General features: G+C 47.3%; 1 protein-coding gene across 2 annotated transcripts in view; it reads right to left on the bottom strand.

The window, feature by feature from the left end:
- Positions 1-25825, bottom strand: part of FAM3B (FAM3 metabolism regulating signaling molecule B) — a 73986-nt gene extending 48161 nt beyond the window's left edge. Inside the window, exons 1-2 of one of the 2 annotated variants that reach the window (XM_035283247.3) lie at positions 25744-25825; positions 1880-2023 (exon numbers count right to left, since the gene is read on the bottom strand). In XM_035283247.3, coding sequence (XP_035139138.3) covers positions 1880-2023; positions 25744-25804 — 205 coding nt within the window. In that variant the 5' untranslated portion in view covers positions 25805-25825. Of the gene's footprint in view, positions 1-1879; positions 2024-7948; positions 8021-25743 lie in introns of those variants that run through there. The other variant, XM_035283248.3, reaches the window with a different exon arrangement.
- Positions 25826-26106: the final 281 nt, after the last annotated feature.

The raw sequence follows: 26106 nt of genomic DNA, 5'->3' as shown, positions 1-26106 counted from the left end.
TGGGGGTACCTTGGCATTGACTGAGCTCCCATGTGGATCCAAGGACTCTCGATCCTTCATCTCCAGGGAATGATGGAGGTCAAGGGCATCATGGGCATGGCAACAAATGTCTCCAGCTTGCCAGAAAGCTGGATTATAGAACCCAGAGGCCAACCGTGGCCCAGAGAGAGGTTATTAATAAGTACCTGCTGAATTTACACATAAATGGACTTTGACAGTAGGCATACCCTTCTGCAGTAATTCAGTCTTTCCTGGAATGTGCATTGTAAAATAAGATTGAAGCCAGGAAGTAAAGAGGACAGTGATCAGTGTGATTTGTAGATAATCTTTCTAGGTATAAAGCATATGGACCTTGGTTTTCCTTGTTCCTTCCCTGTTCCTGCAACTTTAGACCTGGGCCACTGGATGAATGCCTTTCGTCTTGGCCAGACTCTGGGCCCTGTGTAACCACAGCCTGCCCAGCTGCGGCTGATGGCGGCCTTGCAGAAATGAGGGCCCGGGGCACCAACGTTTCTACTGTTTCAAAGATGCTATAAACAGGGAGTTTTATGTGAAATCTCTTGATTTTAAAATATTTGTCTATATTTTGTTTTGCTTTTAGACAAATCTTGTCTGCATGACAGATCTGTCTCTGGGCCTCCAATGTGCAATCCATGTACCATGGACTGAACGTGTCCCCCCGAAATTCCTATGTTGGAACCTAACTCCCAGTGTGATGGTGGGGCCTTTGGGAGGTAAAGCCTTCAGGAATGGGAGTGTGCCCTTATGAAAGGAGCTCCAGAGAACTCCTTTACCAGAAGGAGCCATCTACGAGCCAGAATGCAGGTCCCCGCCAGTCACAAAATCTGCAGGTGCTTTGATCTGGAACTTTCCAGCCTCCAACACTGTGAGATACAAATTTGTTTATAAGCCCCCCCAGTCTATGGTATTCTCTTAGAGTAACCTGGGCGGACTAAGCCGAGATGCCCCCAACCAAAGTGGCACAAAGCCCTCAGAACCTGCGAGGCTCACTCCCCGCTTCACTGAGGTCACTGTCACCCCTTCTCACACAGCCCTCAGAACCCGTGCAGCTCACTCCCCGCTTCACTGAGGTCACTGTCACCCCTTCTCACACAGCCATCCGAACCCAGTGCAGCTCACCCCCACTTCACTGACATCGCTTCTCACTGTCACCCCCTTCTCAGAGGCTTTCCCAGCCCACCCTCTCTCAAATCACATTTGTTCATGTGTTAAGCTGTCACCTCCCCTCACTAGAGGCTCAGTGCCAAAGGGGCAGGGACCTTGTATGCTTGTCCTCCCTCTCTCCTCAGCTCCTGGATGTGCCCAGCACACAGCAGGCTCTTGAAAAACCCGCCTTGAGTGCAGGGAAGGACAGAAAGTGGCCGCTCTACAGAGAGCTGGGTCTTTCCTAAGCTGATGGTTGAGGGCACTTGTTCACCAACATACAATGTCTGATGCTTCTTTCCCATCTATTCAATTACTCGCTTTTGCTTCCCAAGACTTTACAGAAGACTTTCCAAACGCTGTTCAGTCTGATAGAAACCTTAAAATGACTCTGGAGCTCAGAACCTGGACCCTCCTGTGCTTCCCGTGGGAGGAGGCCAAGATCTGGGCCGAAAGAGCACAGTTCAAGGTCAGGCTGCAGGTTTGTGCTGGTAACCAGAAGCCACACTGTTCTCGCCTCACAGGGGGGTCAGCAGTGGTACGCGCCTTGGAATGGCGTGGGACCTAAGTGAGTAAGAGCAAAATGCTTCTGTCCTCCTCCTTCCTGATATAAAGCCGTCAGGGCCCCCCAGCCCCCAGCTGGGGCAGGACCCACCGCTCCTCCCTCTGTACACAAGCCATGAAGGCAGCCGTCTGTCCCAAGCCTGGCACTCACCTTTGAGGACAGGTCTCTCCCCAATGTTGCGGATGCTATAGGCAGCACTGGACAGGGGCGCATCCGGGATGAGCTCTGCGAGTAGGTACCCAGAATACCAGGCACACAAGCAGGCGAAGACCAGGAGCACGACCTTGAGGGCACCTGCAGAGGGGACAACAGGCAGCTGCTGTGGGTGACTTGGTGGACCCCAGCTCCTGGCTCTCCTGACCCCGCTGTGGCCTTTCATTCCAGCCCAGTGTCAGGGGACTGCGCTATGGGCACAGGGCTCCTGGGCAGGAGGCTCCCAGGGTCAGAGGCGGTGTCAGGGCCTTTAATTAGACAGTATCAGCGAATATAAACAAGACAGGAATGCTTTCAAGGGCAGGCTGTATTTGCTGTTGGTTTGGGTCTTAAGAGCTTCCTCAAACATGAATGTCAAAACAGCTAATCAAGCGCCTTGTGAACCAGCATGCCCAACGGGGACCTGAAGAAACAAAAGCAGCTCATTCCCTTTGTGAAACACAATCCTGCAATTACACTGAAACCTTCAGTGGGTGAGGCTCTGTCTGTTTTGTTTATTTCCACATCAGCAGCAGTGGGAATGGTAGCTGACGCCCAGCAAGCATGCAGCGGATTCCTGCTGGATCAACGCCTGGCCAGGCAACACCGGGAAAAGTCCCCAAACCTGTTCTGTCATCATGGATGTGCCTGCTGGGCCATCCAAGGTCCCCAATGACAGAAGTCCCTGGAGATACCTTTCTGGTGAACTGGTAACAATATCTTACCTAAGTAGCAAGATTCTCAAGGAAAAGGTATTGGCCTTCTCTTGGGTCACAAGAGGCCTGGGAGACAGTGTTCCGTCTTTCCACAGGGAGCCCAGGGCCAAGGCTTTCAGATTTTGCTCCCTAAATATAGCATAGATGAGAACTCATGGAGCAGGTTGCTTACCCAAATAGCTACCATGCAGGGGTGACCATGGGTCCCGAACAGGATGGGTCCTGGGGGATGTGCCCAATGCACTTAAATACGTGCTAATAGGTATAGTCCTAAGAAGAAGAGAAGAAGGAAGGAAGGAAAGAGGGAGGGAGGGAGAGAGAAAGGGATAAAAGAAGGAAGGGAGTGAATGGGGAAATCCGGAAAGGAGAAAAAAGAAAAGGAAGAGAAGGGAATGGTCAAGCCTGAAGGGCCTGACAATGGGCCCCACCCCTCCACCCACCCGGTGTGCAGCTCTGGATCTCAGCTTTGCTTCTAGCACCTAGAGATCGCCCTTCCCTTCTCAGGAGCGCAGCTGTCCAGGGCCCATGCGCGGGCTATGCTGTGGCAAGGCAACGTGTGCTTGTGTTTGTAGGTCCAGTGCTTCGGCAGAGGGAGCCACGGGGATGGAACGAGATGCTTCTGGGTCGCCTTGGGGTTTGGTTTGGTTCTGCTTTTTCAAGGGCATATTTCAACACCATTTAAAAATTTCAAATTTGCAAACTGCTAAGATTGTTAGACTAGTAGGTGCAGGTGGTTTCCTCTGGGGAGAGGCCTGCAGCAGTGTGATCAGTGTAGCTTCTAGGGCTGGGGGGGCATCTCAAAGCAGATAAACCCGCCACAGAAAACAAAATGAGACAGGTGCGGGCTTGCAGGCCCCTCTCCTGCAGCTGCGCCACTGGCTGTGCCCAGCCACTTGCGGGTACTTTTCCGCCCTCCCAGGCTCACTCCTCTGCAGGAGTGGTCTCTGCCTAGAGGATGCTCTCCCCCACACGGTCCTGCCACAGGGCCCATACAGACACCTCCCTCCAGAGCCAGGCAGCGTGCCTGGGATGCCGGGTGGTGCTGATATTCCAGAAAATTCTGTTGGATGAACACGGAGTGCAGAGAGGGCTACAACAGCCACAGAACATGTTCAAAGGCAACGGCAGTCCCGTGTCCTGGGCGTGTGGGTCGCAGCTGGACTATTTCATCCAAGTGTTGTGTTTGAAGAGGAAAACTGGCTACGCAGAGAACGCTCAGAGGCTCTTCCAGACAACACATCACACCTGAGATCCTGAGCTACAAGGTGCTGCTTAGCTTGGAGAAGGCTGAAAAGGAACATTATCTATCTTTTGAATGTGTAACAAGCAGCTACATGAAGGAAGAGGTAACTGTGTCCCCAGCTGAACAAAAACAAACAGGTGGACATGACAGAGAAGAAAATGGAGAATAAATAAGCCAAGTGTCTTTATTAGAAGAAGGGTGACCCATGCCAGGCCCTTCTAGTGAGGCAGTGAGCTCCGTTCTGGGACACTTTTCAGGACTCCTAGAGAGTATCTGTGCTTTGGGTGAGGGGTGCAGCCAATGACCTCCAGGCTGGGGACCGTCTGGTTTCCAGCATGCAGCTGACTGGGAGAAGCCATGAGCTTCTAGCTGGAACCACTTCCAGGGTGGGAGGCAGATCCAGCCACTGGCACTGGACTTGGCGCATCTTCAGAAGATGGGTGGTGAGCTGGACCGGCAGCCTGTGCTCGGGTCTCGCACAAAGTCACGGAAGTATCCCAGCCACCAGAGGGACGGTAGGAGCCAGGAGGTGACAGACAAAATCCAGGCAGGCATCATTTCCTCCGGCTGCTGCGACAAACTAACACAAAGTGGCGTCAACAACAGAAGCTCAGGCTGGGCTCAGTGGCTCACGCCTGTAATCCCAGCACTCTGGGAGGCCAAGGTGGGGGGATCAAGGTGGCTTGATCTCCAGAGTTTGAGACCAGCCTGGGCAACATAATGAGACCCCGTGCCTACAGAAAATTTTAAAAAGAATAGTCAGGTGTGGTGGTGCAGAACTGTAGTCCCAACTACTCAGGAGATTGAGGCAGGAGGATTGCCTGAGCCCAGAGCTTTGAGGCTGCCATGAACTACAATTGCAATATTGTACTCCAGCCTGGAAGACAGTGAGACCCCACCTCTTACCAAAAAAAAATTGAAATCTATTTTCTCAAGATTCTGGAGGCTGAAAGTCTAAGATCAAGATTCCTCTGAACCTCTCTCCTTGGCTTGCAGATGGCATCTTCTCCGTGTCCTCAGAGGGTCTCCATGTGTCTGTGTCCTCATCTCCTCTTCTTATAAGGACACCAGTCAGATTGGATCGTGGCTCACCCCCAATGACCTCATTATACCTGAAATCCCTCTTTAACGACCTGATCTCCAGATCCAGTCGCACTCTGAGGTACTGGGCTGAGGTTAGGACTGCAACATATAAATGGGGTGTGGTGGGGAGGCACAATTCAGCCTCAACACAGCACTGGGAGAGCTGTGGCACAGACTCTCTGTGGGCTGGTTGTCAGCAACCAGAGCTCAGTCCCTGGGGGTGAAAGCAGGATGGGCAGGAGCCAAAGCAGCCTGTCAAGACAGAGGCTCAGACACTGGGCAGCCAGGAAGAATTAGTGCCTAACCTGGGACACACTTGGGAAGAATAAAGCTTGGGTGCCCAGGGCCTCCACTAAGATGACTCCTGGAGCCCCAGGTGGGTCTGCCCCAGTGGGAGGAGACCTGGCAGCTTCAGAGGCGGGGGAGGAAGTAAACAGAGTCCAGAACACTTCTGTGATTCTGTAACCAGGATCTTGCCTTTCCTCGTAAGGTAATAAAGTCATCATCAGCTCATAGAAATGTCCTCCACCGTGCTTGCTGCCCAGCAGACAGGATGAGTGTTAGAGAAAAGGCCATTCTTACACAGGAGGGGAGCCAGTGAATGAACTTTCTCCTAAGAGACTCACCTCCAATGTGTCTGCCTGTGCATGCATGTGTGTGCATGTGCGCGTGTGCGTGTGTGTGAGTGCATGTGCATGTGTCTCAGCCAATCTCACTCTCAGATCCACAGGGGTCTCAGTATCCTGGCTGCTTCACTTAAGAGCCAGAAGCTGGGTGCAATGGCTCACACCCGTTATCTCAGCATTTTGGAAAGCTGAGGAGGCCAGGAGTTCAAGACCAGCCTAGGCAACACAGCAAGACCCCATCTTTACAAAACTTTTTTTTTTAATTAGCTGGGCATGGTGGCATGTGCCTGTACTCCCAGCTACTCAGGAGGCTAAGGCAGGAGGATTCCTCGAACCTAGGTATTCAAGGCTGCAGTGAGCTATGATCACATCGTGGCACTCCAGTCTGGGCTAGAGAGCAAGTCTCTGCCTGTAAACAATACACATTTAAAAGGCGCCAGAAAGGAAGTAATCCTGAAACCAAATGGATATGACACTAGGTTACAGGTAGGAGGACCTAAGGGCTTTCTCCCTCCCTCCAATCCAAGGGCACCTACGCAGAGTAATCTCAGGTCCTAGAACACACTTCTATTGAGGGAATTTCCTTCGACCTGAACGAGGACAGGGAAGCTGCTGTCACCGCTGCCTTGCCAACATGTATTCAGATCACCTCACCATGAAGGCCACACCCACGCCTCTTACACTTGAAAGGCCAGGAGAGCTGAGGGTGGATGGTCCATATTTTGGGACTCTGCATTTGGGATCCCAGGCTCTGCTGGCCTCAGTGTCCCATCATCGCTATGCTGTTCACTGAGCCTTTTTGGCAGAAGGGATAGGAAGGGCCACTCCGAAATACCACAGCAGGTGTGCAGCTTACGGTCCACCTGCCAATGTCCATTTCGAGGCACTAGGACGCCCGCTGCCAGGCCCTGCAGGTGAAGGCATGGTGGCAGCTCGACTTGCTCCTACTTCCATTTCGTCCCAATGTCCCTCCTGAGAACATCTGCCTGGGACACACCCAACACTGGACAGAAGCGTCCAGGACAAGGCCCGCTCCAAGGATGTCTCCAGATCTTTAGCTATAAAATCAGAAGTGACGCATCTCTGAGTTCTGTGGGCAGCTTCTCCACAATCACACATGCCTGGATAAATACAAACCTGGTGTCATCTCGAAGCTTCCTATAAAAGGACCCCACAGCTCATGAGTGAATGAGATCCGGATGTGAAATCATCCTGGCTGAGGGAACGCAATCTAATATTCAATACTGTCCATAAGTGGCCAGGAAATAATAATTATACCATACAGAAATCATGGAAAACACTCTTCCAGAACAGCTATAATGAAAGTCAGTGACCTAAGGGAGGGGATACATCTCTCTCCTACAATCCACACAAGTTATCAAAAACACTGGCATTCATAAATAGTTCTTAAGGAAAATATGAATATTTTACACAAGGCAAAAATCTTAAAATGCGGCTTTCCCACATTCGGGAATGGTGCAGAAAAGAGAGCGCTTAGAACGTGCTGGAGCGTGATCGCCGCCTGAATGCTGGTGTTGGCAGGAATGCGATGCTTTAGTCCAACACCCTCGCCACAGAGGACCTGGGATCTCGGACCAGGAAGTGATCTATGGAAGAGGCCCATAGAACTTCTCACTTTTGAACCTTACATTTTACACAGCCAGACTTCCACCCTCCAGCAGGAATCCATATTTTTCAGATTATAGGAGGAGACCCACAAAACCAATTAGAAAGGGGATGTGTGACAGAGACCAGGGCAGTGGACACCAGGACCCGAGACAGCCGGTGACAGGAAAATGACAGCGGACAGAGGTGCAGCTAAGACAGGCTGCAGAAATGCGGCGACTGGTCAAAATAATAGGTTTCTCCTTTCCTTTTTCCTATTGTTCCAAATTGTCTACAGTGTCAAGTCATTTGAAAAATGGAAAAAATAAAAACAGCCTTACCAACTGGCAGCAGCCAGCCCCTCTCTGGTGCATGAGGTCAGGGAAGAAGCCGCTTGGGGAGCCTGAGTGGGGTGCGGGCTGTGCCTGCGCTCCCCCTAACATACTTTCCAGGTAAAATGTCACAGTGTCACATTCCCGGATCCTCGCCCATCCCATGCACTCGTGCTGCGGCGGCAGGAACAGGCCGGGCGAGAGCGGGGAAATGGGTCTGGGAACCCTGCTGGAAACGCCAGCCGTTCGCCACCTCTGGAATCGATCCCCCATTCCTGATCCCAGATCTAAGGCCAGCCCAGGCGCCAGGCGCCAGCCCTCGCCCTTTTGCTCAGCGTGGCGAGTCCCAGGCAGGGCCAGAGGACGCCGCTGCCCCCCCCTTCCCGGCCCCTACCCCAGCCTCGAGGCGGGGGCGCACTCACCGCCGGCCACCTGGCGCATCTTCCAGGTGCTGCTCCCCTCCCGGCCCTGGCTGCAGCTCCCGGGCAACTGCCGCGGAGCCCGGGGGTCAGGAAGGCAAGGGGCGGGTACCGGTCGGGTCGGGCAGGGGCGGGACTGCTGGGTGTGTGGCCAGTTGGACAAATGGCAGGTGTGGACCCGGCAGGTGCGCGGGGCAGGCGTGGGTGGGGCAGGTGCGCGGGGCAGGCGTCGGTGGGGCAGGTGCGCGGGGCTGAGCCCCGGAGCTCCGAGGTGGCGGGCGGAGTGGGGAGGCGTTCCCAGGGCTGATCTGACCCGAGATGCCCAGCAGGGTTGGCTCTGAAGGGAGGAAACGGCGCCACTTGATGCTTCGCTCCCTAGGCTCCAATTTAATGTCTCACAAGAGGAAGCATGACTCAAGCCTTTCCAACGACACAGCGGATGCCCAGCCCGGTCCGAGTTCGCAGTCCCCGTCCACTGTCTGAGGCCATCGGTCTTCTTGGCTTCCGCCAGAACTGTAGCTCCAGGCTCGCTGTTTCCCAGCCCAGCCCAGCCCAGCAGGCGCCCCACCTCTTGCTTTCGCTTTTGACTTCCAGGATGATGAATTCATTCTGGGAAAGTGAAGGGAGGGCCATGCCCAGTCCCTCTGGCCACAGCACAGGTCTGCAGGTCCTCCTTTACATGATGTGATGACCAGGTAACTTCAGAGGCCAGGCAGGTGTGTGGACAGCAGGATCCCCAAACAGGAATGGCTCCTTTCTCCCCCATCCGTGGCTACCTTCACTGCAAACACCCAGCCGCTTCTCATAGCACTTTCGACCCAGGATAGTCACAGTGGCCTCAGGCTACCAAGGACAAGTTAAAACTCTGAGGGCAGTTGTTCACTTTTACAGAAGAGAGCTCCAGGGAAGCAGGGTCTGCAAAAGACCCAGTCCCCACCCCAGGGTCCGGCTGGTTCTTGGTAGCTCCACTCTGCTCCTGCTGCTCCTCTCTCAAGAAGCTCAAGGTGCCCTGCCTTCCCAGGGATATCCATCTACCCTGTGGGTTACCCTGGCAGTCTTGGCCATGATTCTCCCTCCACCACAGTCTTTGCACCTGGGAAGATCTAGGGACACACGTCCTGTGGACAGTGTGGCTTTATTCCTCCAGTTCGCCCCCACCTGCAGTCTCCTCAAACCAGAGGGACCAGAAGACAGGGGTCTCTCCACAGTAAGGAATCCTTCCTAATGACTCAAGAACCATGCCAGCGCTGGGCCTGGGTGCGGGCGGCCCATTTGAGCACTCAGAGGTACTCTGCAAAAATACTAAGAAGCCACTCTGCAGCTAGTTCTAACAATTCCTTTAAATGAATGAACTGACTGCCAACTTACTGCCATCTTTAGTGCACCTGATTTCAGAGGTGGGATTTTTACCTCGGAGTTCATTTTGATTTTTTAGAAATTGTGGTTAAAAAATGCATAACACAGAATTACATCTTCGCCACCTTGAAGCGTACAGTTCAACGGAGTCAAATGCCCTCACACTATTGATCTGCAAAACAGAAATCCTGTATCCACTGCGCAAGTCACCATTTATCCCTCCCCCGCCCCTGGAAACACCAGTCTACTTTTTCTACTAATCTCAGCACTCTAGATACTTTATATAAGCGGAATCATACAGTATTTGTCTTTTTGTGACTGGTTTATTTCACTTAGCATCATGTCCTCAAGGTGCATCCATGCTATTGCGTGTGTCAACATTTCTTGTCTTTTTAAGGCTGAATAAAACTCCGTTGTACCACATTTCATTTATCCATTCATCCATCCATGGACACTTGGGTTTCTTCTGCCTCTTACCTACTATGAATAATACTGCTATGAACACGGGGAAGCAAATCTCTCTCATGGATCCTGCTTTCAATTCTTTTAGATACATACTCAGAAGTGGAATTACTGGATCCTGTGGTAATGCTATTCTTAAGTTTTTGAGGAACCACTGCACTGTTCTCCATAGCTGCACAGTTCGACAATCCCACTCACAGTGTGCAGGGCTGCAGTCTCTACACGTCCTTGCCAATGCGTGTTGTTTTCTGTGTTTGCGTTTTTTCTTCATGGCAGCTTTCCTGATGGGTATGAAGTGATATCTCATTGTGGTTTTGGTTTGCACTGTCCGAATGGCTAGCAGTGCTGGGTATCTTTTCACATTCTTGTTTGCTATTTACATGTCATCTTTGGAGAAATGTCCACTTAAGTCCTTTGCCCAATGGACCATTGTGTGTCATATTTCCTTAAATTACTTAAATTACATGTGTCCTGAAATTACTAAATTCATATTATTAGTAAATTACTGACAATATGAAATTTTAGTCATTTCAGGACACGTGTAATTTACTGACAATATGAAATTTTAGTCATTTCAGGACATGTGTCAGTAATTTACTGACAATGTGAACTTTAAAACAAAACAGCCAGAACTACTGCTTTTAAAAAGATTTTCATTGTATATTTTCTCTCTAGATTGCCATTCGAGGTTGACATTGCCTCTTGAAATAGACATCGATTAAAAATTAACAAATGTTTACGGAGCACCTGCCCTGGTGTCTTAGTCTGCTTAGGCAACACTTAGTCTGTTTGCTGTAACAAACACCAACACTTGGGGACTTAAACAGCAGACATTTCTTTCTCACGGTTCTGGAGGCTGGAAAGGCCAAGGTACCGGCTGATTCACTTCCTGGTGTGTGTCTTTCCCTGGCTTGCAGACTTCTCACTGTCTTCTGACTGCGTCTTCACATGGGGGAGAAACAGAGAGGAAGTGATGGCTCTGGTGTTTCTTCTTAGAAGGGCTCGAATCCTATTTCGAGGGCCCACCCTCAAGACCTCATCTGAGCCTAATGACCTCCCAAAGGCGCTCTCTCCAGCCACCCCAAAGCCATCTAATTGGTAGGTTACGGTTTCAACATATGAATGTTTTTGTTTTGGTGGTGGTAGATACAATTCAGTACATGGAAGCTAGATCCTAGAGAACAAACTACATACCCTCTGTCCACAGTTTCCACATATGATTATAGCCATAAACCGTATAAAACTCAACATTCCATCCAGGAAAATGGAGGAACACATTTTGGTGTATTTATGTGGAATGCAACTCAGCAACCAAAAAAGAATGCCCCACTGACAAAGCTAACAACACGATGACTCTAAAAGCAGCACACACTGTGTGATGAGGTTCAAGGCGGATCGAATTCACCTGCGGACACAGTCACAACAGCGGCTTCCCCTGAGCGCAGGGGCAGAGTGGTGTTGACTAAGGAGGAGCAAGGGAAACTTTCTGGAGCAACACAAGGTTCTTTGTCTTTATCTGGGTAAATATTCTAGAATCACATGTAACAAGTTATAGAGCTATATACATCTAAGATTTGTGTATTTTACTACCTATAAATTACACTTCAATAAAACATGTTATCTAAAAAAGAAAAAACAAATGTTTCAAGATGACAGAGCCAGTCAGGGGAGTGGACCCCTGCAGGCCATTGTCCCTTGAAGGTACATTCACAGCTCTGTCTAGTCAACATGGTCATGTGTGATTTCAGGGCTTGAGTGGCCTCGGGAAGTCTGCTTTCAGCTCTGATTTGCTGAGCACACTTCAGGCTGTCCTCACCTCCTTCAGCAGCGTTGGAAAGAACAATCTGCGGTCCCAGCAGGGGGGGTCTGCACTTCCCCACTACACTCTGTCCTGCCCTTCCTTGAAGGCCTCCCCTAAGCCTTGCTGCTTCTCTGCCCCATTTCCACTGGCCAACACAAGCCTCTGGTCATTCCAAACCCTCCAGCCACCCCTCAGCTCATGAGAGGCTGGCACAATGTGCCTCTGTGGCTTGGGAACATTGTGTCATTGCAATGTAGACATAGCACAGTTAGATGTAGACATCACACACACACATACACTCTCACACACATGGTGAGACCCAGAATGGCTTTTTCTGCTTCGTAACTTACATGTTCATGTCTTCATTTGCCTTTTCTCAGACTCACATACCGAACCGTGCGTGCTTTTCTTTTTAAATGTCAAGATACTGGCCTTAATGTTTTATTTCTTTTGTATCCTCTCATAGGGCTTTGCATTCAGTGATCATTCAATTTATACTACAGCCCAGCAGGTCTCAAGGTGCAGCTCAGGGACTCCTGGGATCCATGAGACCCTGGAGGGAGTTTGCAAGGTCAAAGTTTAATACAAAGACATTAGCTGCACTTTGTGTTCTCATCCTCTCAGATGCAATAGTGGAGCTTTCTGCTGTGCACTGGGAAGGTCTGTGTGACAGTGAACCAGCATTTTCCAAATGATGGCTGTATAAGAATCATTTACAGAATTATATACACATACACAATCATTAGAGGCAAAAGTCATTCCAAGTGCCAGATAGAGCAATGAATTTTAACATAACAGTGTAAACTATCACACATCAAATTTTGGTACAGTATCAAATCATAATATCCACGATGACATGGTTTGGCTGTGTCTCCACCCAAATGTCAACTCGTAGCTCCCATCATTCTTACCTGCTGTGGGAGGGACCTGGTGAAAGATGACTGAATCATGAGGACGGGTCTTTCCTGTGCTGTTCTCATGAGATCTGATGGTTTTTAAAACGGGAGTCTCTCTGCACAAGCTCTCTCTTTGCCTGCTGCCATGTACGTAACATGTGACCTGCTCCTCCTTGCCTTCTTCCATGATTGTGAGGCCTCCCCAGTCGTGTGGACTGTAAAGTCCAATGAATCTCTTTCTTTTGTAAATTGCCCAGTCTCGGGTATGTCTTCATCAGCAGTGTGAAAACGGACTAATACAATTATCTGAAAAAGGTATTAAGATACTCCTCACTGTTCCAACTACGTATCTGTGTGAAACTAGGTTTTCTCCACACGTACAATGAAAACAGTATATTGCAACAGATCGAATGCGGAAGGAGCTGTCTTCAGTTAAGGACATTAAAGAGACTTTCAAAAATGTAAAAAATGTCATTCTCACTAGATACCTTGTTTTGGAAGCTAAAACTATTCTTCATAAAAATATTTAACATGCAATGGTTGTATCGTTTTTATTTCTAAGTGAATTAATAAATTAAAAATTTTTCACTTTTAACTTTTTCTTTTTTAAGACAAAGTTGTAAACAGGTCTCATCCTGTTGCCCAGGCTGGAGCACAGTAGCATGATCGTAGCTCAATGCAGCCTCAACCTCCCTGGCTCAATGTGATCCTCCCACCTCAGCCTCCTGAGCAGCAGGAATCACAGGTGTGTGCCACCACATGCCCAACTAAATTTTGCATTTCTTTTTTTTGTAGAGACGGGGTTTCGTCATGTTGTCCCTCACTTTTAATTTGGAATGCAGTAAACATCAGTAGCCAGAACCTTCATAAACAAAAGCTCTTTGGGCTCCTCTGTCACTTTTAAGTGTATAAAGGGGTCCTGAGAGCAAAACATTTGAGAACCACTGCTTTAGACTGCCTGGCCAAAACACCAGCAGACACATTAGAAACTAAAGGGACAAATAACCCAGGTTTAGAGTCAGACTTGGGTGTCAATCACAGTTCCACACCAAACGAACAGATTTGGAATAATGTATTTAATACTTTTTAAACTCAGATTAAAAAAAAAAACCCATGTGAACTGGGGAAAATAATATCCTTTTAGGAACTGTTGAGACTAAATAGAATAGCACATGAAACATGCGAGCAGGTGCTTACACATGTCATTACTTATGCAGCCACCCTTCACCTGCAGGGCTGGGAGCAGCCAGGCTTGCTGAACCAGGGGTGACATTATCCAGAATTAGGGCCAGCTGACCAACTATGTGGAAAGCAAGAGGCTCTCTGTGTCCCAGCTAGCGCCCCGGGAATGCCAAAGGACAGTGCAGGGCTGACTCTTCAGAGCCCTTCCAACCTGGGAGAAGGGCGTGCTCATTTTGGAAGGGCCAGAAATCCAGACAGAGCACCTCAGTGGAAGTAGAGGTCTGAGTTCAATTCAATTCAATCAGCCAGATGTAGATGAAGCATATACTAGATCTCAGGCAATGTGTAAGCTTCAGAGATGCATCAGTGAGCAAAAGTGACACAGATGTGGGACTTGTGCCATTCATGTTCTAGTGCAAAGATCCAGATAATGAGGCAGCAGCTCACAAGATCCTTAGGGAGGACCAACCTGCAGATGGGAGCTCTAAGAGTGGAAAATCCACAAAGGAACAGAGGACAGCCAGTGATTCCACGGGCTCTTGTGCACAGCCACGAGAGGATGCATGGTCACGTGGTGCCACAAAGAGGCACCGGTGATGTGGGGCCAGGCTGGGGTGAGGCTCATTGTGAACACAGCCATGGAGAGCCGGGTGATGACAGCAGGACAGTGGAGAGACCACAGGCTTCCCCTGCAGCAAGAGGACCGAGAGGAAAGGAAGATGCTGAGGCTGAGCAATGCTGACTTTGGGTGGTAACTCCCACCCTCCTTCCTGAATTATAAACCTGTCAGTCGCTTCCCTGAAGCACCAGGTTGGAAGGATGAGAAACCCAGACACCTGTGAATTCTGGCTCAGCAGAGGCCCAGACTTAGCCTAGATAAAAATTTCTGAGTCTGAATGGGGCCAGAAGAGGCAGGCAGAGGTAAACTGAGCTCTCTTGAAAAAGGGAGGGCCACCTTTTTGGGTTGTTCCCCTTTTATTCTGGTGAACAACCTGGGTGGACCAGGTATTAATGCAAGGGTCAAGTTCCCAAGCTTGATGGTACCTCACACTGGGGTGACATCAAGTGTCCAGGGCAGTGCATCCAAGCTTCTAAACTGGTCTTGTTGGTTCTGCCGGTCAAGCTGCTTCTTGCAGACTGTTTCCCCTGAGAGTCTCCTGAAGGTGCCAGATGTGTCTGCATAGAAAATCCATGGCTCTCATTTGGAAAGGTGTGGGTTCGCCCTCTTAGCTGCAGCAGTGCACCCTGAAGCATACATTGCAGGTTTTGGGAAGAATCCAAAGTTTTAGATGGTTTCATCTGCAACGGAGACAGGAGATGTGTATATCCTACAGATCCACATGTCCCTTAAGGGTTTTCTGCATCATCGTGATGCTTGTGGCCAGCATGAGAGGACAGGAAAAGGCGGAAACTTCCAAGCCTGGAAAGGAAGAGACCCTGGCACATGATGACCCACGGTGGGAAGGAAAAGCACCCAACTGTCATGAACTTGAGTGACACAGAAGTAAGAAAACAGCTCCAAGGAAAGGCTGAAGCCATTATTGTCCATTTGTCAGAACAGGAGACTCCAGGTAGAGTCCAGGGGAAAAGAGGTTTTGACCAAACATAGAATATAATTCAGTACTACAGTTTACAGGATCATCTAACTAGCTAGTCCTGAGGGTGGATGATGCTGTGTGCTCTCCCTTGAGCAGTGTGGAAATCCCTGGCCACCCTTTCTTTTACTAGTTATGCAACTGAAGTGCACGGAGTCTGTGAGTAGCCCAAGGCCACTCAGCTTGAGCCTGGGTCTCTAAGTTGAGACCCTATGTCAGAGTCTTCTTGGTCCCAGTAACATGTCCCATGCCTCTTCTTGTGAAGATGAATCCAAACTGGGAGGTCACCAGGTCAAAGGCAAGGGAAGATGCACAGTCTTCTGCTGACCTCCCAGAGTCTGTGATCCTTCTGCCACTTCTCTTCCTCCTTGTCCCAACTCTCCTGTGACCTGATAGCCATTTTACCATTTATTTGCACCTCACCTTGACTGCAAGATGTGTGAAAAACAAAAACTAACAATCAAAAGACTGGCATCCAAACTTGTTGCCCTTGCTGCTGCTTTCCACTCTTGATGAAGCCATTTCTGCTGGTGGCAGCTGCACAGATTGTGTGGAGGAAGAGCATGGAAGTTGGGTGAGCCCAACCTAGAACCTCTACTTTTGCCCTCAGTGGCTGGGTGGTTTGGGGCATGCCATTTAACCCCTCTGAGCCTGGCTTCTTCATCTACACAACAGGGACAGTGACACCCATCTCATAGGGTGTTTGTGGGGATTAAGTGAGCAAATGGAGGGAAGATACCTTGAATGATCCTGGATGCAAATGAGGCACCCCACAAATGGTCACTATGGTTGTTATATTAATGGGTCATTTTATCTCTCACCATCATAAGAAATCAAGAGAAAAACTGGCTGAATTTCAGTGCCGATTTAGGAAGAAGTTATGGAAGTGATTATAAAAAAAAGAAGAAGAACTATAGACACATCCTGAAATACAGGCTCACGTCGCTTTACTTCATTTGCAGATATTGCATCTTTTACAAATTGAAGGCTCCTGGAAACCCTGCCTCCAGGAAGTCTGTCGGCACCATTTTTTCCAACAACACATGCTTACTTCCTGTCTCTGGCACATTTTGGTAATTCTGGCAATATTTCAGACCTTTTCAGCATCATCAGACAGTGGATTTCATCCACACACGTTGTGCACCCTTTGGCCGCTCCACTAACCAGCTGTTCACCATCTCTCTCCCTCTCCTTGAGCCTCTCTGTTCCCTGAATACAACGATATTGAATTAGACCAATTAACAACACTACAATGGCCTCTAATCATTCTAGTGAGAGTCACACATATTTCTCTTTAAATCAAAAGCTAGAAATACTTAAGCTTAGTAAGGAAGGCATATTAAAAGCCAGCAGAGGCCAGGAGCCGGGCCTCTTAACAGTCCCAAACAGTTAGCTAAGATATAAATTCAAAGGAAAGTTTTTAAAGGATATGAAAAGTGCCGCCCAGTGAAAACATAAATGATAAGAAAGTGAAATAGCCCTGTTATTGATATGGAGAAAGTTTCATTGCACTGGGTGGAAGATCAAACGAACCACGGCATTCCCTCAAGCCAAAGCCTAATCCAGAGCACGTTACTAAGTTTCTTCAATTCTGTGAAGGCTGAGAGGTAAGGAAGCTGCAGAAGAAAAGTTGGGAGCTGGGAGAGGTTGGTTTATGAGGCAAAAGAAAGGAAGCCATCTCTACAAGATAAAAGTGAAACATAAAGCAGCAAGTGCTGATGCAGAAGCTGTAGAAAGTCTTCCAGAAGATCTAGCTAAGATCATTGATAAAGGTGCCATGCTAACAAATTTTCAGTGTAGACAAAACAGTCCTATATTGGAAGAAGATGCCATCTGGGACTTCCATAGCTAGAGAGAAGTCCATGACTGGTTCAAAGCTTTGAAGACAGGCTAACTCTTTTGTTAGGGGCTAAGGTAGCTGGTCGCTTTAAGCTGATGCCAATGCTCACTTTTCCAAAAACCCTAGGGCCCTTAAGAAGTGTGTCAAATGGGAAGGAGGAAGAGGGTGAGGGATGAAATACTACCTATTGCATACAATGTATACTATTCAGATGATGAATACACTAAAAGTCCAGGCTTCCCCACTATGCAATATAATATCCAGGTAACACAACTGCACTTGTACCACCTAAATCTATAAAAATTAAAACAGAAGTACCCTAAACCTACAGTCTGTGCTCCAGAAATGGAAAAACAAAGCCTAGATGGCAGCACATCTGTTTACAGCATGGTCTACTGAATATTTCAAGCCCACGGTTGAGATCTACAGCTAAGAAAAAGATTCCTTTGAATATATTAGTTCATTTATTAATACAATGCACCTGGTCACCCAACAGCTCTGACGGAGATGTACAAGGAAATTAATGTTGTTTCCATATCTGCTAACACAACATCCACTCTGCAGCCCTTGGATCAAAGAGTAATTTTGACTTTCAAGTCTTATATTTTAAGAAATACATTTGTAAAGGTACAAGCTACCAAAAAAGGGTGATTCATCTGATGGATCTCGGCAAAGTCAATTGAAAATCTTCTGGAAAGAATTCTGCATTCAAGCCATCATTAAGAACATGTGTGATTCACGGGAGAAGGTAAAAATAAAACATTAAGAGGAGTTTGGAAGAAATCGATTGCAACCCTCATGGATAAGTTTAATGGCTTCAAGGCTTCAGTGTCACTTCAGTTACACAGTTACAGCAGATGTGATGGAAATAACAAGAGAACTAGCTTTAGAAATGGAGCCTGAGGATGTGACTGAATTTCTGCAATCTCATGAAAATATTTGAACAGATGAGGAGTTGCTTCTTATGACTGAGCGAAATGGGTGTGTTCTTGAGACGGAATCTACTCCTGGTGAAGATGCTGTGAACACTGTCGAAATGACCACGGAGCACTGAGAATGCTACATAAACTTCGTTGATAGAGGAGTGGCAGAGTTTGAGAGGACTGACTTCAGGTTTGAAAGAACGTGCACTCTGAGTCAAATGCTATCAAACAGCATTGCATGCTGCAGAGAAACCTTTGGTCGAGTTGGCAAACTTCATTGTTGTCTTCTTTTAAGAAATTGCCAGTGACTCTCCAAGATGGCCAAATAGACACAACTCTGGTGCACAACACCCAGCGAGAGAGACGCAGAAAACCAGAGATCTCCTAGCTCCAACCAAGGTACCAGGGGCATTTCAGTGGGTCTGGTTCCATGGGGAGCAAAGCCCAAGCAAGGCAGAGTGAGGTGGGGAGGGGTGCTGCTTCGCCCAGAAAGTGCATCTGACTGACGAGTCGGAGGCTCCCCTTCTGGTGCTCCAGTCCAGTTACAGCACTTCCCCCAAAGCCTCAGCAATACACAGAACAGGGGATCTTTGCCAGTCAAGTGCCAGGAATTACAAGTGCGGAGTTGAATAATAATCCAGGATGGTGTCCCGGATTGGTGCACAGACCTAAACAAATGCATAAGCCCAAAAGCTGGCCAGGAGAGCCTGTGGACCAAGCTATCACTCCCAGAGAGATGGGGAGCTGTAAGCAGGAGGACGGATGGAGCAGCTCGGTAGGCCCCTACTCCATGACCAGAGAGTGAGGAAGCTGAAAGAGGGAGATGGCTGGTGCGGCTGGGTGGGTCCCTACCCTCCCACACAAACTCCAGGGGGCTGAGGCTCTGACTCTAGTGGGTTGTGCAACCAGTGCCACAGTCTGAGCTGAACCCTGAATGATCAAGCCCAGTAGAGGAAGGGCACAATCCACCATTAGAGAGGTGGGACTAGGCTTCATGTTTTAACAAACACCACAGGAAGCCCACGTAGCAACAGGACAGCATTCTTGACCACCCAGCAGCACCTACAGGTCAGCTGAAGCGGAGAGCCTAATCTCCAGTATAAACAAAAAAGACACAGGAAGCTTCCCTAGTAACCTGAAGGAGTCTCTAGAAACCCAGTAGGCCTCCAGAGGCCGACAAGCAACTTCATCAAGCAGCTCCCTGACAACACAGCCAGGTAAACCCACAGAGATGGGAAAAAAAACAGCACAAAAAAGATGAAACCATCAAAAACCAGAATACCTCTTCTCCTTCAAGGGATCACAACTCCTCAACAACACAGAACACAACATGACTAAGAAAGACTGTGACAAATTGACAGAAACAGGCTTCAGAAGGTGGATAATGTCAAACTTTTCTGAGCTAAAGGAACACGTTCTAACTCAATGCAAAGAAATCAAAAATCTTGATAAAAGATTAGATGAAATGCTAACTAGAATAACCAGCTTAGAGAAGAACATAAACAACTTGATGGAATTGAAAAAACACAGCATGAGAACTTTGTGGAGCAAATGCAGGTTTTAATAGCTGAATAGATCAAGCAGAAGAAAGGATATCAGAGATTGAAGATCAACTCAATGAAATAAAAAGAGAAGGCAAGACAAGAGAAAAAGGAGTGAAAAGAAGTGAACAAAATCTCTAAGAAATATGGAATTATATGAAAAGACCTAGTCTGTGCTTGACTGGTGTACCTGAATATCTCAGAAAGAATGAATCCAAGCTGGAAAACACACTCCAGAATATTATCCAGGAGAACTTCCCAAGCCTAGCAAGGCAGTCCAACATTCAAATTCAAGAAATACAGAGAACTCCACAAAGATATTCCTCAAGAAGAGCAACCCCAAGGCACATAATCATCAGGTTCACCAGGGTTGAAATGAAGGAAAAAATGCTAAGGGAAGTCAGAGACAAAGGTCAGGTTACCCACAAAGGGAAGCCAATCAGACTCACAGCAGATCTCTCGGCAGAAATGCTGTAAGACAGAAGAGAATGAGGGCCAATATTCCACATCCTTAAAGAAAAGAACTTTCAACCCAGAATTTCATATCCAACCAAACTAAGCTTCGTAAGTGAAGGAGAAATAAAATCCTTTATGGATAAGCAATTATTGAGAGATTTCATCACCACCAGACCTGCCCTACAAGAGCTCCTGAAAGAAACACTAAGCACAGAAAGGAACAAGTACCAGCCACTGCAAAAGCAAATTGGTTGGCAAAGATCAAAAATGCAATGAAGAAAATGAGTCAACTAATGAGAAACAAAGCCAGCCAGTAACAAAATGGCAGGATCAAATTCACGTATAACAATATTAACATTGAATGTAAAAGGCCTAGATGCCCCAATCAAAAGACACAGACTGGCAAACTGGATAAAAATTCAAGACCCATTGGTGTGCTGTATTCAGGAAACCCATCTCACATACAAAGATACACATAGACTCAAAATAAAGGGATGGAAGATTTACCAAGCAAATGGAGAGCAAAAAAAAAAAAAAAAAGCAGGGGTTGCAATCCTAGTCTCTGATAAAACACACTTCAACAAAGATCAAAAGAGACAAAGAAGGACACTACATAATGGTAAAAGGATCAATCCAACAAGAGCTAATGCTCCTCAATATATACACACCCAACACAGGAGCACCCAGATACATAAAGCAAATTCTTAACAACCTCAAACAAGGTTTAGACTCCCACACGATAATAGTGGGAGACTTCAACACTTCACTGTCAATATTAGACAAATCAGTGAGACAGAAAATTAACAAGGACATCCAGGACTTGAATGCAAAGCTGGACCAAGTGGACCTAACAGATATATACAGAACACTTCTCCCCAAATCCACAGAACATACATTTTTCTCAGCACCAAATTGACCACATCATTGGAAGCAAATCGCTCCTCAGCAAATGAAAAAGAATGGAAATAACAACAGTCCATCAAAGCACAATCAGACTAGACCTCAGGATTAAGAAACACACTCAAACTCGTACAAACACTTGGAAACTGAACAACTTGCTTCTGAGTGTCGACTGAACAAACAATGAAATGAAGGCAGAAATAAAGATGTTCTTTGAAATCAATCAGAATGAAGACACAACTGACCAGAAACTCTGGAACACCTTTAAAGCAGTGTCGAGAGAGAAATTTATAGCAATAAATGCCCACATTAGAAACAAGGAAAGATTTAAAATTGATACCCTATCATCAAAATTGAAAGAGCTAAAGGAGAAAGATCAAATAAAACTCAAAAGCCAGCAGAAGACAAGAAATAACTAAGATCAAAGCAGATCTGAATGACATAGAGACACAAAAAACTCTTCAAAAAATCAATAAATCCAGGAGCTGATTTTTTGAAAAGATCAAGAAAATAGACCACTAGCCAGACTAATAAAAAAGAAAAGAAAGAGAAGAATCAAATAGATGCAATAAAAAACAATAAAGGGGATATCACTACTGATCCCACAGAAATACAAACTACCACAGAGATTACTACAAACAGCTCTACTCACAGAAACCAGTAAACCAGGAAGAAATGGATAAATTCCTGGACACTTGTACTCTACTAAGACTAAACCAGGAGGAAGTTGAAACCCTGAATAGACCAATAACAAGGGCTGAAGTAGAGGCAGCAATCAATAGCCTACTAACCAAAAAAAAATCCAGGTCTAGACGGGTTCACAGCTGAATTCTACCAGATATACAAAGAGGAGCTGGTTCCATTCCTTCTAAAACTGCATCATACAATACAATAGGAGGAAATCCTCCCTAACTCATTTTGTGAGACCAACATCATCCTGATACCAAAACCCGGCAGAGACTCAACTTCAGGCCAATATCCATGATGAACATCGATGCAAAAATCTTCAATAAAATACTGGCAAACTGATTGCAACAGCACATCAAAAAGCTTAACCATCACAATCAAGTAGGCTTCATCCCAGGGATGCAAGGCTGGTTCAACATATGCAAATCCATAAACATAATCCATCACATAAACGGAACCAAAGACAAAAACCACATGATTATCTCAATAGATGCAGAGAAGGCCTTTGACAAAATTCAACACCCCTTCATGCTAAAAACTCTCAATAAACTAGGTAGCAATGGAATGTATCATAAAATGATAAAAGCCATTTATGACAAACATTTACAGCCAATATCATACTGAATGGGCAAAAGCTGGAAGAATTCCCTTTGAAATCAGGCACTAGACAAGGATGCCCTCTCTCACCACTCCTATTCAAGTGGAAGTTCTAGCCAGAGCAATCAGGCAAGGAAAAGAAATAAAGGGTATTCAAATAGGAAAGGAGGAAGTCCAACTGTTTCTATTTGCAGATGATATGATTGTATATCTAAAAGACCCCATCATCTCAGCCCAAAATCTTCTCAAACTGATAAGCAACTTCAGCAAAGTCTCAGGATACAAAATCAATGTGCAGAAATCACAAGCATTCCTATATACCAATAACAGACAAACAGAGAGCCAAATCAAGAGCAAACTAGCATTCACAATTGCTAAAAAGAGAATAAAATACCTAGGAATACAACTAACAAAGGATGTAAAGGACCTCTTCAAAGAGAACTACAAACCACTGCTCAACAAAATAAGGAGGACACAAACAGATGGAAAAACATTCCATGCTCATGGTTAGGAAGAATTAATATTGTGAAAATGGACATACTGTCAAAAGTAATCTATAGATTCAATGCTATCCCCATCAAGCTACCAATAACCTTCTTCACATAACTGGGGAAAAAACACTTTAAACTTCATATGTTATCACAAGAGAGCCCACATAGCCAAGACAATCCTAAGCAAAAAGAACAAAGCCAGAGGCATCACACTTCTGGACTTCAAACTATACTACAAGACCACAGTAATCAAAACAGCATGGTACTGGTACCAAAACAGAGACATAGACCAATGGAACAGAACAGAGGCTCCAGAAACAACACCACACATCTACAACCATCTGATCTTTGACAAACCTGACAATGGGGAAAGGACTCCATGTTTAATAAATGGTGTTGGGAAAACTGGCTAGCAATGTGTAGAAAGCAGAAACTGGATCCCTTCCTGTCACCTTACACTAAAATTAACTCCAGATGGATTAAAGATTTAAACATAAAACCTAGCACCACAAAAACACTAGAAGAAAACATAGGCAAAACCATCCAGGACATAAGCATAGGCAAGGACTTCATGACTAAAACACCAAAAGCAATGGCAACAGAAACCAAGATAGACAAATGAGATCTATTAATATTTGGAGCTTCTATATAGCAAAAGAAACAATCATTAGAGCGAACCAGCTACCAACAGAATGTGAAAAAAATTTTTGCAATCTACCCATCTGACAAAGGGTAAATATCCAGAATTTACAAAGAACTAAAACAAACAACCCCATTCAAAAGTGGGCCAAGGATATGAACAGACACTTTTCAAAAGAAGACATATATAAGGCCAACAAACATGAAAAAATGCTCATCATCACTGGTCATTAGAGAAATGCAAATCAAAATCACATTGAGATACCATCTCATGCCAGTTAGAATGGCAATCATGTAAAAATCTGGAGACAACAGATGCTGGACAGGTTGTGGAGAAAAAGGAACACTTCACAGTTGCTGGGAGTGTAAATTAGTTCAACCATTGTGGAAGACAGTGTGGCGATTTCTCAAGGATCTAGAAATAGAAATTCCATTTGACCCAGCAATCCCATTACTCAGTATATACCCAAAGAACTATAAATCTTTCTACTATCAAGACACATGCACAGGTATGTTCATTGCAGCCCTGTGTACAATAGCAAAGACCTGGAACCAACCCAAATGCCCATCAATGATAGACTAGAAAAGGAAAATGTGGTACATATACACCATGGAATACTATGCAGCCATAAAAAACGATGAGTTCATGTCCTTTATGGAGACTTGGATGAATCTGGAAGCCATCATTCTCAGCAAACTGACACAAGAACAGAAAACCAAACACTGCATGTTCTCACTCATAGGTGGGTGTTGAACAATGAGAACACGTGGACTCAGGGAGAAGAGCATCACACACTGGGGGCAGTTGGGGGGGTAGGGGAGGGACAGTGGGGGGTGGGGAGGGACAACATGGGGAGAAATGCTGGATATAGTATACATCTAAAGTAAAATAAAACAAATTGCCACAGCCATTCTAATCTTCAGCAAACACCACCCTGATCAGTCAGCAGCCATCCACACTGAGGCGAGACTGTCTACAAGCAAAAAGATTATGATTCTCTGAAGTCTCAGATAAACGATGGCTTTTTTTTTAGCAATATAGTATTTTTAAATGAAGGTATGCACATTGTTTTTTGGACATAATGCTATTGCACACTTAATGTAGTGTAGACACTACTTTTATATGCACTGGGAAACCAGAATGTTTGTATGACACACTTTATTGTGATATCGGCTTTATTGCAATGGTTTGGAACCAAATCTGCCATATCTCCAAACATGCCGGTATTCCAAGGAAAACAGTTTTTTTTTCTTAAGCGCAAATCCTTTGGGAAAGAAGGCAAAACAAACAAAAACTCATAGCAGTATAGGTATGCAGTAGTCCAAACTGCTAAACGGAAGAAAACAGAACATATTTTTTGAACTCCATGTGATTCCTAAGTGGGACTGAGTGGCCATGTGTTGGTAGTTTGGGCTGGCGTTCATGGGACTGCTCTTACCCTTTACCGATGCCCATGTCCTCACTCCTCAAGCCAGGGGCATACTGCCCATACCTCTGCATGGAACCCGCATCAACCGCACTTCCTTTTCTATCTCCCTGTAAAGTGCTTGAAAACGTCACTCCCCTCTCACTCGCAGACCTCTACCTGCCTGGAGTGTGCTTCCAGGAGATGAGGAGGCTCAAGCCTGGAAACTCATGATTTTGCACACATTGCCTTTCTGCGTTGTTGCAGCAATGAAACGATACAGGTCAAATAAAGGAGGAAAACGTGCTTCGGGGTCACAAGGCTCCACACGTCATCCTTTCAGTTCCCATCTCCGTGGACCTGTGTGCTTCCTTGCTTCGAAGGCACTTCCTTCTTGGATCTCACATTCTGCTCCTCCACCCCAGCAGCCCCTGACCTTGTTGGTTGACCACAGCATTCACCCAGCTGGTCTCCATACCCACTGTCATTTCTTTCCAGATGTCCTCTAGCTGCCCCCAGGGAACCTTCCAACCGGCCCCAAATGAAAGCCTCCAAGCCTCCAAACGTTTCCAGGGACAAGCAGGAGGACCCCACCCCCGGGCGTCGCCCATGCTCTGTCTCAGGTTCTGCAATCCTCTGCTGGGAACGCCATCCCTCATCTCCGCGTGAGGTCCGGGGCTCCCGAGTGCCCAGCCAGCTTCCCACAGGCGGAGACAAGCCAGGGTGCCCTGGGCCAGGGCCCGGCGTCCATGCCCAGGTAGCCCCATCCTGTCTGGGAATGGGTGCAGAGGGGCGCCAGGCTCGGGTCTCCCAGGGGCTGAGAATTAGAGGGGAGTTGCGGGGTGTCCGACACCGCACGGGCAGCCCCAGGGCGAGGCGCATGAGCACGTGGGAAACCGCCGTCAGGCAACGTTGGGTCCTTCCGGGGCGACGCTGAGCGTCCCAGCTGCGGGCGGCCGCGCCCCGCCCCGCCCAGCCTTCCCCCCCCCCCACGCGAGCTCCGTGTCCCGCCCCGGGTCCTCTCACCCAGGCTCGGGCTCCTGCCTTCGCGCGCCAGGAGAAGCAGGCGCCACCGCGTCCCCTCCATGACCTCCGAGCCGCGTCAGACGCCCGCGCAGGCGCGGTGGGTCAAGGGAGCAGCTCAGACGCGTGTCGAGTCTACGCTGAAGTTCCCGCCAGAGGACGCGACCGAGGAAGTGGATCGGGTCTACACACCTGCCTCTCCAGCTTTCAGACCCTGGGTGCATCTCGCCTTTCCCACCGCACCCCTTTCCTGCGGTGTGTCCCCGCCTCTTGTCCATCCCCCTTTCCCACCACGCCCCTCTTCTGCGGTGTGTCCCCTCGTGTCCATCTTCCTTTCCCTGCTGCTCCCCTCCCCTGCCATGTGTT

This window comes from Callithrix jacchus, chromosome 21 (genome assembly GCF_049354715.1).
Source record: "Callithrix jacchus isolate 240 chromosome 21, calJac240_pri, whole genome shotgun sequence".
In the NCBI taxonomy this organism is placed as follows: Eukaryota; Metazoa; Chordata; class Mammalia; order Primates; family Cebidae; genus Callithrix; species Callithrix jacchus.
Note: the sequence above shows the minus strand (reverse complement) of the source record. Positions and strands in the feature narration are given on the sequence as shown.